This window comes from Balaenoptera ricei, chromosome 14 (assembly GCF_028023285.1).
Source record: "Balaenoptera ricei isolate mBalRic1 chromosome 14, mBalRic1.hap2, whole genome shotgun sequence".
Lineage (NCBI taxonomy): Eukaryota > Metazoa > Chordata > Mammalia > Artiodactyla > Balaenopteridae > Balaenoptera > Balaenoptera ricei.
This window is the reverse complement of record NC_082652.1, coordinates 30,919,965-30,937,432: the sequence shown is the minus strand read 5'-3', so window position 1 is coordinate 30,937,432 and position 17,468 is coordinate 30,919,965. Positions and strand designations below refer to the sequence as shown.

Genomic DNA, 17,468 nt, shown 5'->3' with positions numbered 1-17,468 from the left:
CTCTGCCATTTGGTTCTCCGGTGGGAAGAACTGGTTGGTAGTTGGCCAGCTGTGTAGTGTAGCACAGCTGTCTCTACATGGAAGAGCTGCCATCACATGTCATACAGTAGCAGGTCTAATAACTATTGGAATTTCAAAGAAGAAATTAATATAAAAACTTGGGGGCAATACCTGCAATAGCTATAACAGGAATTGAAAATAGTTGTGATTTCTATGGATGACAAAGTTGCAAATACTTCTGGCATCACTGTGGCCTACATTGATAATTGAAAGAAATGCCAGTTAAAGGTGAGCAAAAATAAAGACGTAATTTTTCCCATTCAGGTTCACAGATGACCTTCCCCTCGTTCTGTCCAGAGGCTTCTTAGGAGTATGAGGACCGAAGGCTAAGAACCTCTGTTCTGAGGACATTTTTCCCATAGAAAATGATAACATTGGAATACTGTGCTAAATGAATGAACACATCTTGCAGCCAGAGCCCCTGGCCCCTTACCTGCCTCCCCAAGAGCCCCTGACCTCAGAGCCACCTCGCATCCTACCTGCCTCCCCAGGAACTAAGAGGAAGGCAGTACTTTGGGAGAGGCATAGCCCATTCTTAGAAGACATTGTTTGAGAGGCTCTGCTCTAGAAGTTCAAAGACACAGCATTAAGAATGATGATCTAAAGTGGAATATGTAGGCTATCAGTTAAGCCACATATCTCTGTTAATTATCTTAGGGGAGGGGGTCTGACTTAAAAAATGTATTTCTGGGACTTCCCTGGTGGCTCAGTGGTTAAGAATCCCCCTGCTTAAAAAAAAAAAAAAAGAATCCCCCTGCTAATTCAGGGGACACGGGTTTGATCCCTGGTCTGGGAAGATCCGGCATGCCGCGGAGCAACTAAGCCCATGTGCCACAACTACTGAGCCTACACTCTAGAGCCTGCAAGCCACAACTCCTGAGCCCGTGTGCCACAACTACTGAAGCCTGCGCTCCTAAAGCCCATGCTCCGCAACAAGAGAAGCCACCGCAGTGAGAATCCCACACAATGCAACGAAGAGTAGCCCCCGCTTGCCGCAACTAGAGAAAGCCTGCACACAGCAACAAAGACCCAGCGCAGCCAAAAATAAATAAATAAACTAAATGGATTTTTTTTTTTTTAATGTATTTCTTTCTTGTATGGTGAAAAAGATTTTTGGTTATTGCTCTTTATCTCTGCAGGTCTACAACCAACTTTTTTTTTTTTTTTTTTTTTGGCTGTGTTGGATCTTTGTTACTGCGCGCAGGCTTTCTCTAGTTGCAGCGAGCAGGGGCTACTCTTCATTGTGGTGCACGGGCTTCTCATTGCGGTGGCTTCTCTTATTGCGGAGCACAGGCTCTAGGTACGCAGGCATGCGGGCTTCAGTAGTTGTGGCATGTGGGCTCAGTAGTTGTGGCACACAGGCTCAGTAGTTGTGGCACCTGGGCTTAGTTGCTCCGCGGCATGTGGGATCTTCCTGGACCAGGGCTCGAACCTGTGTCCCCTGCATTGGCAGGCGGATTCTTAACCACTGTGCCACCAGGGAAGTCCCCAGCCAACTTTTTAGGAAGTATTTTTTCTTCTAGCTATTTTTTCTTAGTATCTGACCACGTGTTTGGATATTTATCACTTAAAGTCCCACCTTAAACTTGTACTTAAATTCATAAATTATAAGTATTGGACTTAACACTTCTCTTTTGAGTGTCATTTATCACGTAGCAATTTATAGCAGATTAAATAGGACTGTCTCTTTAGCTTTTCACTAAATTATAAATACAGAAAAACTCTACAGTAATGCATATTTGGATATAATGTGGCCTGCATTCTCCAGTGGAGGAAGGATAAATTTCTTGTCAGTTGAGGGGTGAATAGGCAACATGGTGGGGACGAGACCAGCCACATGTTTAGTCTTCTCCCAGCGCAGCCTTCCAGACAGGCCAAGGTCTGCAGCTGGACCTCAGGAATTCCCATCTGCGAAATGCAGAGGATTGCCTAGATTGGCATTAACCTTACAAAAGGGTGACTGTGTATTACATAAGTGGAAGTTTTGGATCCCACTTAACACATTTAGGCAGGATTGTACTGTGATTGTCAGAGGTTTACAAGTGCAGTTGACTCTTGCGCAGCATGAGGGTTAGGGGCACCAACCCCTTGCATAGTCAAAAATTAACTTATAACTTTAGAGTCAGCCCTCCGTATCCACATTTCTGCATCCATGGATTCAACCAGCCGTGGATTGTGTAGGACTGTCGTACGTATTTATTGAAAAATACCCATGTATAAGTGGACCTGCTCGGTTCAAACCCACGTTGTTCAAGGGTCAACTGTAGTTAGCATTAGTGTACAGTGTGTTTGTTGCTATGAAATATTCGTTATAAAAGAGAAGCTGCCACCACAATGGTGTATCATGTCAGAACAGTTAGAATGGATATAATAAAAAAGACAGAGAATAACATACATGGGCAAGGGTGTGAAAACACTGGAACCCTATACATTGCTGGGGAGAACATAAAATGATACACTTGCTGTCGAAAACATTTTGGCAGTTTGTCAGCAAGTTAAGCATAAAACTACCATTATAACCCAGCAGTCCCACTCCTAGTTATTTACCCAGGAGAAATAAAAATATACATTCAAACAAAAACTGAGCATGAGTGTTCATAGCAGCTTTATTCATGATAGCCCAAAGGAAGAAACAGCCCAAAAGACCATCAACTGATGAATGGATAAAGAAAATGTGGTAAAAAGGAATGAGGTACTGATACATGCTACAACACAGATGAACCTTGAAAACATGGGATGTGAAAGAAGCCAGTCACAAAAGACCAAGTTACCATATGATTCCATCTGTATGAAATGTTCATAAGTAAATCCATAGAAACAGAAAGAGTCGCTGTTGTCAGGGGAAGTAGGGGAATGCAGAGTGACTGCCGATGGGCATGGGGTTTCTTCTTGGGGTGATGAAAATGTTCTGGAATTAGTGGTGATGGTTGAACATCTTGGTGAATTCAGTTGGCCCTCCATATCTGCAGGTTCCGCATCCGTGGATTCAACTAACTGCGGATCAGAATACTCAAGAAAAAATACTCTAGAAAGTTCCAAAAAGCGAAACTTGAATTTGCCACACACTGGCAAATTTACACAGCATTTACATTGTATTAGGTATCATAAGTAATCTAGATAGAGATGATTTAAAGTATACGGGAGTATGTGTGTAGGTTATATGCATATATTATGCCATTTTATATAAGGGACTTGAGCATCCATGGATTTTGGTATCTGTGGGGGCCCTGGAACCAATCTCCTGCAGATACCAAGGGACAACTGTATACTAAAAGCCGTCATTGTACATTTTAAGAAGATGATTTTTAAAAAGAGACTGCTGATTTTGAAAAGGAAATTTGCTTATACTTTTGGAACTCTTGGAGTTCTCCAACTTCTCAAGCTTACTGTGAAAGAAAACCTGCTCTGAGATTGAAGTTCTTTAGCACTTCAAGTGATTTTATTTTATTTATTTATTTTCTTAAATTTATTTATTTATTTTTATTTTTGGCTGCGTTGGGCCTTTGTTGCTGCGCGCGGGCGTCTCTCTAGTTGCGGCGAGCGGGGGCTACTCTTCGTTGCGGTGTGTGGGCTTCTCATTGGGTGGCCTCTCTTGCTGCAGAGCACGGGCTCCAGGCACACGGACTTCAGTAGTTGTGGCACTCGGGCTCAGCAGTTGTGGCTCATGGGCCCCAGAGCGCAGGCTCAGCAGTTGTGGCGCATGGGCTTGGTTGCTCCGTGGCATGTGGGATCCTCCTGGACCAGGGCTCGAACCCGTGTCCCCTGCATTGGCAGGCGGATTCCTAACCACTGCGCCACCAGGGAAGCCCTAAGTGATTTTATTTTTATTTGAAGAACAAGTGGTTGAAGAATTGTTGTTGTTTTTTTAATTCTTTGTTCAACTAGGAAAAACTCATTGTATCCAATGAACAGGAAGTTCTTCGGGTTCATTACAGAGCTGCAAGAACACTGGCAAATCAGACACTGCCATTCAGCGCATGCACTGTTCTCCTGGACGCAGAAGTGTACAGCGTGCCACTGGACGCCCAGGTAAAGGACTAGCCATGGCCTTTAGTGCTCTTAGGATAGCAGGCACCTTTGGTAATCTGTGTCCTCAGAAGAAACATGAATTCAACAATCAGTAAAGCTCAAAGGAGAAAACAACTCTTTCACACTAAAGTACTTTTTATAGATAACTTGTAAGTTGCTTCTAAAGTGGAAGCTGCTGGAAGCTAGAAAGGGCGACAGGTGGAGCCCAGGTCGTGATAGTGCTGAGAGAGGGCCAGGCTTTGTTTGGATCTTGGATGTTGTTGGGATAAATTAACACAGCTGTGGAAAACTGTAGCTACAGCTTGAAAAGGGTTTACTGCCACATATAAATTACTTGAATTCAGAACCAGACATCAGTTGTCAGAATTTTTTTGTGGTTCATAAACCAGAATGAAATTCTTTGGTCATAAGAGAGAATATAAAAGTATAAACAGAGACAGTGAAGGATTATCACCAAAAAAGACTAGAAAATACTGTTTTAAATCAGACAAACTATAGAGACACAAAGTACATGCAGTATATTACAGAGAAAGTTACTTAGTTCTCTCTGGACTTTATTTTTCTCACCTGGAAAAAAAAAAAAACAACAACAAAGGGAGTTCCAGATGGGTTATAAAGAGAATTTCTGAAAAGAAGTGAATTTTCCCAGTAAACCCTCAGAATGATCCCCGAATCAGAGACTAAAAAGGATCAGGCCACAAGCCACCTAATAGTTGAAGGGCAGGAGAACTTAATCATCGTCTTGAGGATGACTGTGGGCCTGTTACCCACCCTTGTACGGCTGGCTTTACAGTTGGTAGATGGTCTCTCCACTGAGGAGCAGGCTTGTTCAGGTGAGCATAGCTGCTGAGGGACTAAGGAACAAGTCCGCTTCCTTGGGTAGGGGCTTGGGCCATCCTTTATCCATTCTCATATCAGACCTCTTCCTTTTCAAAATAAACTTGTAATAATAAAAAAGGTTCAATAATAAAATTTAAAATAGTCAAAAGGTCTTACCTGAAGACCAAGGAGGAAGTGGTAACAGCTAAGAATGTGAGTAGTGTGATTGTGATGCCTGGATGCCACCTCAGTGGTGCTGGTGGTCAGAGCTTTGGCAGCAGTAATGGCAGCAGTTGTTTGTCAGACCCAGTGCTTCCCATTGCCCAAGCGTTAGAACAAGGGCTTAGTGACTCTCAATTCTCAAACAAGGTTAAAAGAGGTGCTTTTACCCTATTTTACAGAATAGAAAATTGGAGTATGTAATTAGTTTGAGATTACACAGTAAGATACAAAGCTGACGTTTGAATATAGCCTATCTTAAAAGAATACCAAAACTGGTATTCTTAAGAGTTGGTATAGAATTTCTTTGTGAGCACTCCAAAGGACTGGTCCTGGAAGAAATGTCAGCCCCAAAGGCCTGTCTCCCACCTTAACGTTTTATTCTCCCTACATGTGGTAAACAATAACATTAAAATTAATTTCATAATCAATTATGCTTTAATAAGAAGTCACAGGCATGTAATACTTCATATGACATGCCTTTCTGAGACATCTTTGACACACAGATCGGTAGGATTCTATTAATAACTAAACCCAGCATCCTAATAATTCTAATAACTAATCTCAGTATGGAAATACTTTATCAGATTTTTAAAATATTCAGATTATGTTTTCTTTCTTTGAAATATACTTTTCATCATTCCTTTAAAAGTAGAATATACCATAAAAAGATAAAATGGCATATAGATTTTAAAGTAGGTTATTTTATTTTATAATATCCAACAATTTTAATGTTTTCTTTCAGTCTGATGACAGTAAAACTTCTGTGAGGGATCGTTTTAATGCAAGACAATTCATGTCTTGGTTACAAGATGTGGATGATAAATTTGACAAATTAAAGGTATGTATGTTTAGAAGTTCACTTTAACTGGATACTTCCCCTTCATAAACAGAAACTGTAGCTGGGTTAGAGAGGAGTGGTTAGGAAAGGAAAGACCGGTTAGTGGTGAATCCTCATGCGGTCGCACTTTGGAAGATAAAGGAAGATAAAGACCCCCCATTTTTCGGGTCCAATTTCATGTACATGGTGCAGCGACCACAGAGAAAGCAGTTTCTAATGGAGATCTTCATATTTGTTATCCAGTGTATGAGTCTGGTTATAGTTCCAACATGTGAAAGAGGGGAGAACAAGAAGAGAAGAAATGTATTTTGCAAGTAATCTGTAAAGAAAATTATTTGGTTTGAATCATTTCAAAAATCAGTTTTCCTTAGATTTTCTTGATTCTTCTGATAATTTGAAATTTTATTGCTTGAAAGAACAGTTTCAAATTAAAGTCTGTTAGATGAGTGTGAAGTTGTGGGTCCAGAAGTATTTGGCATATGGATACAGACAGGGTAAACCAGAAATGGACGTGTGACTCAGAAGCTTCACATACCCTAGTATATCCATCTTACACCCTAAAGAAACGATGCATGAGATTAATTTTTAAACAAAGCAATTGTAATAATCAATGAATTCTTCTCTTCTTTTAAATAGACCTGTCTTTTAATGAGGCAACAACATGAAGCTGCAGCTTTAAATGCCGTCCAGAGGTTAGAATGGCAGCTCAAACTCCAGGAACTTGATCCTGCCACCTATAAATCTATCAGCATTTATGAAATTCAGGAGTTTTACGTTCCCCTTGTTGATGTGAATGATGACTTTGAATTGACTCCTATATAGCAGCCGTGACTTCCTGGTGGTGGTGTTTTAAATGAATGAGGCTTAAGAGTATTATACTGTGGAATACTGCCTTTTGACAAAAATATGATATTATGCCTTCACAGCTATTAGTAAAGTTCAACTAAAGTTGGTGATGTAGTAAACACTGTCATTTTATTAAAAATGAAAAGAATTATTTTGGATCTTAGATCCAAGCAGTTTCTAACTGAAAACTATTATTTATATTGGTGAAAGGTGACTCGCATTGGAGCACGTTGGCAGACGAGGTAGATGTTTAGGGAGCTGAGGATCTGCTAATGGCGCTGGAAGCTGTTAGTGCTCTACGTACGAGGTGACCACGGGTGTTGAGGTTCTGTCAAGTTCTACTAAAACAGATCAGCAAACTAAAAGGCTCAATTCCTACCAAATAGTTTCTAATGTGGAAGGAAAACTTGGCACAAAATTTCTTCAGTTTATTATATCTGTAAGTTAATTGTACAGCTTTCTTTTTGAAAGTTTTAATATTGTCTTCCTTTTTAATAACTTATTTTATACATATTGTGCAGATGTAAATCTTGTAATTAATGGTCAAAATGTATACAAAGGGATTGGTAGTCAAAACATATACAAAGAGATAATTGTAAAACTGTTTTGTCTAATGTTTAAGGACCAAAGTTGTAGTTTGTATGGTATGGAGTGTAGTGATAGTGTGTTGAGGTAGCAGGACTTTTAAATAAGGCATGCGTGCCTGAGTTAGCTTGTTTCCATCACAAAACTGTAGAGACTGTGACTTAGCCATACTGCATGCTTCCTATAATTTAATTCTCTCCATAGCGATGCCTGACGGTAGTGTAAGGTGTTTCATACCAGTCTCCCAGGATAGTACCTGTGACTTACTATGTTGGACATTTTATTTAGAATTAGTCATGCAAAGAAACAGCTCTTTTTTCATCTCACGATAGAGCCTATTCTCCTCTTCCCCCAAAAAATGCCTTTGAATGAAAATTCTGAAATTGTAAATGTCTATTTTAATACTTAAATATGAAAGAATCTGTGAATATATGTAAATATGTTTAATAAATTTTATTGGTCATGTTAAATCATTGTAAAACTTTTTTACATTGCTTAAATATAATGTTTTAAGCTTAATAACCTTTGCACTTTTAAAATACCTGAGTACTCAAAAAAGAGATATTTGGTAGTCAAAATAGGTAAAAGAAATGGGCATATTCTGATCGATCTCTGCAATGTTTATGAAATATTAATATGTTGTATTTCTTCCTTGTATCAAGATGCAAAACATATAATTTTCAGAATTTTATAATTAAAATAAGATTTGGTATGCTGTTTTTAATAAAATAATTAGCAATATACTTAGAAAAAGTCCAGTTTCTCCTATAACATGATGTAAATTAAATATTCAGGAATATTTCAGATCTGAAACCTGCTGCTAAACTTACTAAACATTTTTGGAAAGAAAATAGGTTATATGTAAAATTGATCATAAGTATATGAGATAAAATTTACAGAACTTTCCACAATACTTTCTTGAATTATAAAATAATACCGGGTGTTTTTTATTCTGATAGAAAAAAGTGAAAAGAATATATGAGGAATAAAGTGATTTAAATTCAGCTTGCAAGTTGGAAATCCCAGCTAGTGGGAAAGAATGTAAAATTGAAGTTTTTGAGTGCAAAGGTATATATTAAGCTTAGGGATTTTTGAATTTTTACATCAGTTTATATTTTAATTGATACTGTACTTGGCATGCGCAATAAAGCAGCACGTGTGAAAAATACACAGTGCAAGGACTTTAAAGATTGGATGTAGTAGTCTTTAGAAATTTAGATGAAAGATTTTGGCCTTTTTTATTGGATAAATGGGGCCAAGAAAGGCAGGGTAGATTTTGAAGCACTGGTTTTGTTGAAGTTAAGTTTATTAAGGCTGGGAACATTAAAAACTAATTTATAAAAGCAATACTTTTTAATATGAAAAACTTAATGCAAATTTTGTTTATACTTTTGCCTAAAAATAAAAAAACAGATTATTGAGCATTGAAATCATAGAAAATATGAGAAGCGTAAGTTTATACAGCATTTTGTTCTGATGGTTCAACCAGAGAAGGGGGGCAGAAAAAAAATCACTGTTTGGCCAAACAGAACAAGCTGCAGAAGAGAAAAACCAAGCAAGCAGAAATCTGGCATATTTTAGTCATCCCAGCTTTTTAGTACTAACCACAGTTCTCACCCTCTTCAGTGGTACCTCAAGTTGCTGGAGCCTGTCTGCCATGATGCTGCTTCTGCAGATTCCCTTTGTAAAGTGACTCATTCGAAGCTAATCGGGATAGCTTAAAAAAAAAAAAAAAAAAGTAAATGCCTTCTCCACGGGAATTTATAGTTAAGTAAGTAAGTTAAGGGCTCTTGATATTAAAGATTATTCTGAAGCTCTAAAATGCTAGAAAAAACTTGGAATGGGGTATATGCCTAAAAAGATACAGGATTCTGAAAGAGAAATAAAGGATGGTTAGTTTAATCAGTGATTTTTTTTTTAAATATTCAAATATCATGAACAAGATACTAAATTGTACCTAAGGATTTGTATTTCTTTAAATCTTGTTCTAAATCATATCTGTTTAATAAATGACTAGATATTTGTGCATGTTATTTAATAAAGAGTTATATTTTTATAGAAAAAATAAGAGTGAAATGTGTTAAGTGTTTTTTTTTTATTTTCCACTCCCACGTGACTCCAAGCCCAACACCAGTGTTTACTTGGGCAGCTGGCAAAATTGCAAAATACTCATTCTGGGGAAACAACCTCTGAAGAATTAGCCTTTTGAGCTCAAGTCTATTCAGGAATGAGGTCTCGAAAATGAATTTTAAGTATTAGACATGCTGCAGACTTAACTGTAAAAATCTCAAGCAAAGATCCCCTGAAGCTCATTTTAACAGACTGAGGAATTATAGAGTTATTCTAGAAATGGAGCAATGCTAAATATCTATTTTTCTTAGTTATCCAAAAAGTTAGCAATATTTTTTATTCTATCTCTGATATTCTGACACATAAAACCCAAAAATTTTATGTAGGGGAAATTGACTTTTTAAAACTCATGAGGTAGTCATGTCTTGTGTTTTAAAAGAAGCATTTCCACAATTTTTTAAAAAAAATCCTTTTTCAAACCTTAAAGTTTAAATAATTCCTATTAATCAAATGGCTCAAAAGGTTAGAATTATAAGTATTATAATTTAAACAGTGAAAAGTACATGTGGAAGGATTGACCTTTTTTTTTTTTGGCCATGCTGCGAGGCATGCAGGATCTTAGTTCCCCCGACCAGGGATCGATCCTCTGCCCCCTGCAGTGGAAGCTTGGAGCCTCAACCACTGGACCGCCAGGGAAGTCCCTGGAAAGACTGACTTTTAAAGAAAATTTTGCTGTTGATATAGAGAATGAGGCATATATAGCGTATGTCTGTAGAGTAAAAAACAACACCTGTGTGCCCATCACTCAGCTTAAGAGCGGTGCTCAGTTTTTTTTAATTGTGTAATTTGTATCCAATAAGAATACCCACATCTTAAGTAGGCAGTTTGATAAGTCCTGACAGATGCATACAAAACATTTCCATCCCCCCGCAGTTCCCTCCTGCCCCCTTGCAGAGTACTTCACCCCAGAGGCCACCGCTGTGATGACTCCCGGCGCCATGGATTACCTGTACTTGCTCTTGAGCTTCATGTATATGGAATCAAACAGTATACACTTGTTTTGCGTCTGCCTTCTTTCAACATAAGGTTTTGAAATTCACCATGTTGCATGTGTCAGTCATGTTCCTTTTTCTTACTGAGTGGAAGTACATTGCACAAGCCTATTTATTCACTCTTGTTGGTAGACATTTGGATTGTTCCCAGTTGGGGGCTGAATAAAACTGCTCTAAACATGCTAATCTTTTTTTGTGAACATGTTCTTTCATTGCTTGGGCGCATACCTTGGAGTACAGTCACCAGGTCATAGGGCATAGATGTATGTCTAACTTCATCAGAAACTGACAGTTCTCCAAAGGGGTTGTACCGTTTTATACTCCTACTGCCAACTATCAGAGGCCCCGTTGCTCTGAATCCTCATCAATCTTCGGTGTTGTCAGTCTTCAATTTTAGCGGTTTTGGTGGATATGTAGTGGTATCTTACTGTGCTTTTAACTTGCATTTCTCTGATGACTCAAGAGGTTGAACATATCTTTTAATATGTTTAATAGCCATTTGTACATTTTATTTTGTGAACTGTCCTCAAGTGTTCTGCTCATTTTTCATTGTGTTGTCTTTTTATTATTGATTGATTTGTAGGAAGTCCTTATTCTGCACACAAGCCCTTTGGCAGGTAGGGCTTTATTAACATCCATAAGAATTTAAGGAATGTATGCATATCCATGCATTTAGGTTTTAGTGACAAGGATTCGAGGCAAAAAATTCACTGCAAACATTCTTAACGTAAGCAGTGTTTGCTAAAATAAATTATGGTAGTATATTTTCAACCGTCTATTTCAGAATGCTTTTTTCTTTTTTAAATTTTATTATTTTTGGCTGCGTTGGGTCTTTGTTGTTGCGCGCAGGCTTTCTCTAGTTGAGGTGAGTGGGCTTCTCATTGCAGTGGCTTCTCTTGTTGCGGAGCACGGGCTCTAGGCCCGCAGACTTCAGTAGTTGTGGCTCGTGGGCTCTAGAGCGCAGGCTCAGTATTCGTAGCGCACAGGCTTAGTTGCTCCGCGGCATGTGGGATCTTTCCAGACCAGGGCTCGAACCTTTTTCCCTGCATTGGCAGGCGGATTCTTAACCACTGCGCCACCAGGGAAGTCCCTCAGAATGCTTTAATTAAACTACTTGGTGTAACTGTCCCAATTGGAATATTTGGAGAATACAAAAATTCTGTTTTCCTAAAAGGGAAAGAGAATCACAGCAACATGTTTTGTGAAATGGGAGTGGTATTTAAAAATGAAAGAGATGAATGTCACATCCATATTTTAAAAAGCATGAAGGGAAGAAAGAAAAACCTCAACTTGTAAGTCTGACCGGCTTAAAGGCAAAAAGCTGAAGTCCCTGATAAAGGGAAAAAGAAAAGAAAACCTGGACGGGTACAGTCTAATCAGGGATACTGCAGATGGAAGCCCTGGTGAAGCCATGTGAGTCCCTGAATTAATGACACCAAAGGCTGGAGATGGTGAAAAGGAGCAGTTTGTCCTTTAGAGGCATCTAGAAGCTCTGGCTTTCTGACATAAGTTAGCACTATGGTGGAAGTTTCACGAGGAAACATTCACTGAGCAAAAGTGCATGCTCAACATAGAGGCAGACAAAAACCCAGTCCAAAGACATCACTAATTCAGAGGGAGTGAACAGGCTAATGCTGGCAAGCAGGTGAAGAGCAGACCAGCTGCCTTCTTGTGGACGTTAGGTGTGGGTTTCTTTGTTTTTCGGTTCGCTTGTTGTTTTGTTGTGTTTAGCCCTGCCCAACACAATCCTGAAAGAACTCTTGCCTCAGAATTGCTCTGTCTCCACGTGGGATAAAACAGCACAGCTGTGACGCAGTCCCGTGTACCCTCTTACCTGCTTTGGAGCCTCTCACCTCGGTGCACGCCCATGAGTTTCAGAGTGGAAACAAGGTTTCCAGCCACTGAAGACTGCTCGTACTAAGTGAGGTAAGTCAGAAAGAAAAAGACATACCGTAAGATATCATAAGATATCATTTATATGTGGAATCTAAAATACAACACAAATGAACTCATCTACTAAACAGACTCACAGACATAGAGAAGTAGGGAACAGACTTGTGGTTGCCGAGGGGTGGAGGAGGGAGGGATTGGGAGTCTGGGATTAGCAAATGCAAACCTAGTATATGTAGGATGGATAATCAACAAGGTCCTACTGTATAGCACAGGGAACTATATTCAATATCTTGTAATAACCTATAGTAGAAAATAATCTGAAAAAGTATATATATACATGTATATATATTAAAAACATTAACTTTGCTGTACACCTGAAACTAACACAACATTGTAAATCAACTATACTTCAGTAAAATACAATTTTTTTAAAAAGAGTGGATAGGGTTTATGTAGCCAGGAAAAAGAAAAAAATCATGTCCCAAGCAAAAAGAAAAATGTGCAGAATACAGGAGTGGAGAAGTATGAAGCATGCAAATAGACCACCTTGGCTCTATGGAGAGGATTTGTGTAACATCAAAGAAGATCCACATTTACTAGCATGAAAAGATGTTCTGGATATGCCAAATGGGAAAAAGCAAGTTGCAGTGAAGTATTCTTAGCATAATTTCATTTTTTGCAAAAATATGTTAATACATGTGACTTAAAAAAGACTGAAGGAATATATAGGAAGCTAGGTGCAATCTCCGGGGGCTAAAATGGCCAGGGTCACACATGAAGTCCCAAAATTTTTAAATTCTCTGTAATCAGAAAAAAAGGAAAAAGTCGAAATGAATATAAATTAAGAAATATTCTAAATAAGTAAGCTACAAAGTTGGGACCTAATTGGTAGGCAAGAGTGAGCCATGAGTAAATAGTGGATTTTGAGAAGGCTTAAGAGCTTTTGAGAATGATTTGTAAATCTCTCAATAGCCCTTGATAGCCCTTTGCAAACATCTGCCAAAACAGCATTTTCTCCTAGCAGGCGGGGTCGGCAGTTTCCCCAGGGGTTTGCTAGGCCTCCTGTACCCCCAGGGACCTGAGCCTCGGAAAAGCTTGCTTGGGCGGTCCTTTTGCCTGGTGGATTCACAGCCGTTCACTGCAGAGGGAATTATAAGGATCTTATGAACCCGGAATGGAACAAAACAAAACAAAAATAGCCTCAAGATTTTCTACATTTCTTCTTGTTTAAAACAGGAAGAGTTGGGCTTCCCTGGTGGCGCAGTGGTTGAGAACCTGCCTGCCAATGCAGGGGGCACGGGTTCAAGACCTGGCTGGGAAGATCCCACATGCCGCGGAGCAACTGGGCCCGTGAGCCACAACTACTGAGCCTGCGCGTCTGGAGCCTGTGCTCCGCAACAACAGAGGCCGCGATAGTGAGAGGCCCGCGCACCGCGATGAAGAGTGGCCCCCGCTCGCCACAACTAGAGAAAGCCCTCGTACAGAAACGAAGACCCAACACAGCCATAAATAAATAAATAAATAAATTTAAAAAAAAAAAAAAAAAAACAGGAAGAGTTGAGAGGCCTTTGGAAGTAAGCGTTTTCTTTCCCCATTCTTTTGAGAGCTTTGCGGTAATTCCCACAACAAAGCAGGGAGGGAAGAGGCGGGGGAGAGGGTGGAGGAAGGAGGTTTCTTCCCAAAGGGCCTTCCATCCCTAGATCTTCCCTTCCACACCACAGGCTGCGAGGCTGTTAGATGCGGCTCCTTTAGTTCAAATCTGTAAATCAAATCAGCTAATTCAACTGAGTCTCTCGGATGGAAAGCATTAAGAATGGGACAGTGGATTCCAAACCATAATCCCCAGCCTGCCGCAGTCGGCCGGTTCCTTGGGACACAGAATAGTCTTCCTGTCTCCACCGACTGAAAGGTGCACAGGCTGGACGCCTCCTCCAGGCAGGCCTGAGCAATCCCCAACCCCCTCTGCCCCCCATCCAGTCCCACCTCTGGCAGGGCCGGGGGCTCTGCCCGTACTCCTATAAGGAAGCTCAAAAGTGGAGAATCCAGACCAAACTGGAGTGCTTAGCAGGGGCACCCAACACCTGTGTCTCGGGCTCCCATTTTGCTCCCTGTCTTCTGGGGTGAATTGGCTGGGGTGAGGGGAGGCCCAGAGGTGAGAGTGTAGAAGCACCACCTACAAGAGTGAGTTCACAAACTACAATTGTCCTTGTTATCTCTCTGTGCTGGGCAGGATAACACCCCCTCCCCTAGCTTCACTCCCTCTACCCCAGCGGTCCCCAACCTTTTTGGCACCAGGAACCAGTTTTGTGGAAGGCAGTTTTCCCACAGATGGGGCGGGGGGGTGGGGAGGATGGTTTCGGGATGATTCAAGTGCATTACATTTACTGTGCACATTAATATATATACATTATATATATACATTGTAATATATAATGAAATAATTTTACAACTCACCATAATGCAGAATCAGTGCGAGCCCTGAGCTTGTTTTCACTTGCCACTTACTGATAGGGTTTTGATATAAGTCTGCAAGCAATTGATTTATTATGGTCAAATCTTTCTGCTAATGATAATCTATATTTGCAGCCGCTCCCCAGACCTAGCATCGCCGCCTCTGCTCTACCTCAGATCATCAGGCATTAGATTCTCATAACGAGCCGCACCCTAGATCCCTCACATGTGCAGTTCACAGTAGGGTTCGCGGTCCTATGAGAATCTAATGCCACCGCTGATCTGACAGGAGGCGGAGCTCAGGCGGTAAGAAAATTAATTGTTGTTGTTTTATGGCAGTAAATTTACAGTAATTTGTTAGCAGCAATAGGAAATGAGTCACCTCTTCACTGTAGTTGGCTGACAGTCAACCACTGATGCGTCTGTATCAGGTGATTGAAGCTTAGGTGAATCAGTGACATTTGACCCTTTCATCAAACCCTACTAAGAGGCTTTATTGCATTGATCATAAAGGCTTCTGGTAAAATAAAATAGCCACTGCAATAACCCCTGCAGCTCTCAAATTCCCAAACCCGTTCAGAACCACTTGATAGCCACCTGGAGGCTCAAATAACATTTGATCTTCTAGAGCTTATCAAAGAGGATCTTTAAATTAAAAATAACTATTTTTTATCTTATTACCAAAGTAATACAGGCAAAGACATGAGAAAATGCAGACAAGCACAAAGAAAAAACATCATCAACACAAATCGCTCATAATCTCCTTACAATCACTCCTTACACCATGGTTCTCTTTCCAGGCCTTTAAAATAACCGTATACACAGTTTTTAACATCAGTCATTCTAAAAATACACACACTGCTTTAAAAGTTGATATATATCATGAATATCTTTCCATGCCAATGGTATTTCTCTGCAACACCAGTTCTCCAAGTGTGATCAGGAGACCCTGTGGGTCCCAGGACATTTTCAGGTAGTTCATGAGCTCAAAACTATTCTTATTTTAATTCTAATGCATTATTTGCCTTTCAGTCTCCTCTCACACTGTAGTTTTTTTAGAGGGTATATAACATATGATATTGCAACAGTTTGAATGCAAAAGCAGATATGAAAATCCAGCTGCCTTCTATTAAGTTTGACATTAAATAGCACAAATGTAAGACAATGCCACTCTTCCCACTATTTTTTTTTGTCTTGGAATATATACTTATTTTTCATAAAATATGTATTCATGTTACCATATAACGGAGTCTATTATTTTTAAATGAGATAATAATTATTTCTTAAATTTCTGTTTTAACTTCAAAAGTTTTGATAGATGTAGCACACATAAACAAAACCTCTTTGGAGCCCTCAGTAATTTTCAACAGTGTAAAGGGGTCCTGAGACTACAAAGTCTGAGAACCTCTGATCTACAATATTATTTTTTAATATCTGATTTAGCCCATTGCACTGTATCATAATTCATTTAACCAGTAAGTAATGCTAAGAATAAGATCCTTAAAGTTAAATTTGTGTACACTCAATTATTTCTTTCGGATAATTTTCAGGGATGGTTTTTGAAATGTATTCTTACTTACTGTACAAAAATGGACTAACAGCAATAATGCAGTCCACCCTGTCAGCCAGTCAACTCTTTCCATTCTTTCTGTTTTCTTCATCAACCAAGGGGAATGTGGGCATTTAAGATCTTACCAGCTTAAGACTTTAGTACTAGGTCTAAAATGGTCTAGTACCATTTGCAAGGGAAACGTACAATGGGCTCCAACTTAATCACTCTGGAAACTTTTAAAAAAGCAAATTCCCAGGGTTGTGGGAAAGAACTGAGAGCCATTCTCAGTCGCCTTTATCTACAAGCTAACTGTTGGTCACACATGCTTGGGCAGCTGTCTCCTGCCATCTGTCCAGGTGTCCATCCGTCCTCTCCCCTGGCCTGCGACCTTCTGGACCAGCACCCACGGCGCCCCTGCCCGCTTCTAGCGCTGAGCACAAAGCCGGGCGCCCAGGAAGGGCTCGGCATTCAGTGCACTGCGGGACGAAGGCTCTACTCTTGGAGACCCTTATTCAGTAGGTCTGAGGCAGACCCCAGAAGCCTGCGTTTTTAATAAATCCTGTCTCCGACATCAATGACGGGATTCAGGTATGAGCTACACTGGGTACCAGGGGGGTGCATCAGTCAGTCCGGCATCCCCATAACGGGGCCGAGACCAGCTCCCTCCCAGGGTGGCTGTGAGGAGGCGACGAGCTCGTGCACATCACGTCCCAGCTCCGGGACCAGGGAAGGGTGAGCCCGGAGAAGGGGCCGGGCGGCAGGGTCTGCGGGAGACCGAGGCGGGCGGGAAGGCGCCAAAGACAGGGGCGGGGAAGAGGAAGGGGGGGGACAGCGCGCGTGGGCCGGGTGGGCGTGGCCGCGGTCGGGGCGGGGCCGGGTAGGGGGTGGGACCCTGGGCGCGCTGGGCCCGCGGGGAGCGTGGCCTGGGCGGGGCCGGGTCGCGCGCGGACAGGAGCGCCGGGGGAGTGAGAGACGCCTCCTGGCGAGAGCTGGCGGCGGCGGCGGCGGCGGGAGCCGAGGGGGGCGGAGGGAAGCAGGGGGCGGGGGCGAG

The 17,468-nt window shown here is 40.9% G+C and overlaps 1 protein-coding gene across 4 annotated transcripts in view; it reads left to right on the top strand.

Moving 5' to 3' along the window:
- ANKRD12 (ankyrin repeat domain 12) overlaps positions 1 to 9,469 on the top strand; it is a 111,880-nt gene extending 102,411 nt beyond the window's left edge. For all 4 annotated transcript variants that reach the window (XM_059895554.1, XM_059895552.1, XM_059895555.1 and 1 more), the window contains 3 exons: positions 3,946 to 4,089; positions 5,873 to 5,968; positions 6,605 to 9,469. In XM_059895554.1, coding sequence (XP_059751537.1) covers positions 3,946 to 4,089; positions 5,873 to 5,968; positions 6,605 to 6,790 — 426 coding nt within the window. In that variant the 3' untranslated portion in view covers positions 6,791 to 9,469. The remainder of the gene's footprint in view (positions 1 to 3,945; positions 4,090 to 5,872; positions 5,969 to 6,604) is intronic.
- Positions 9,470 to 17,468: the final 7,999 nt, after the last annotated feature.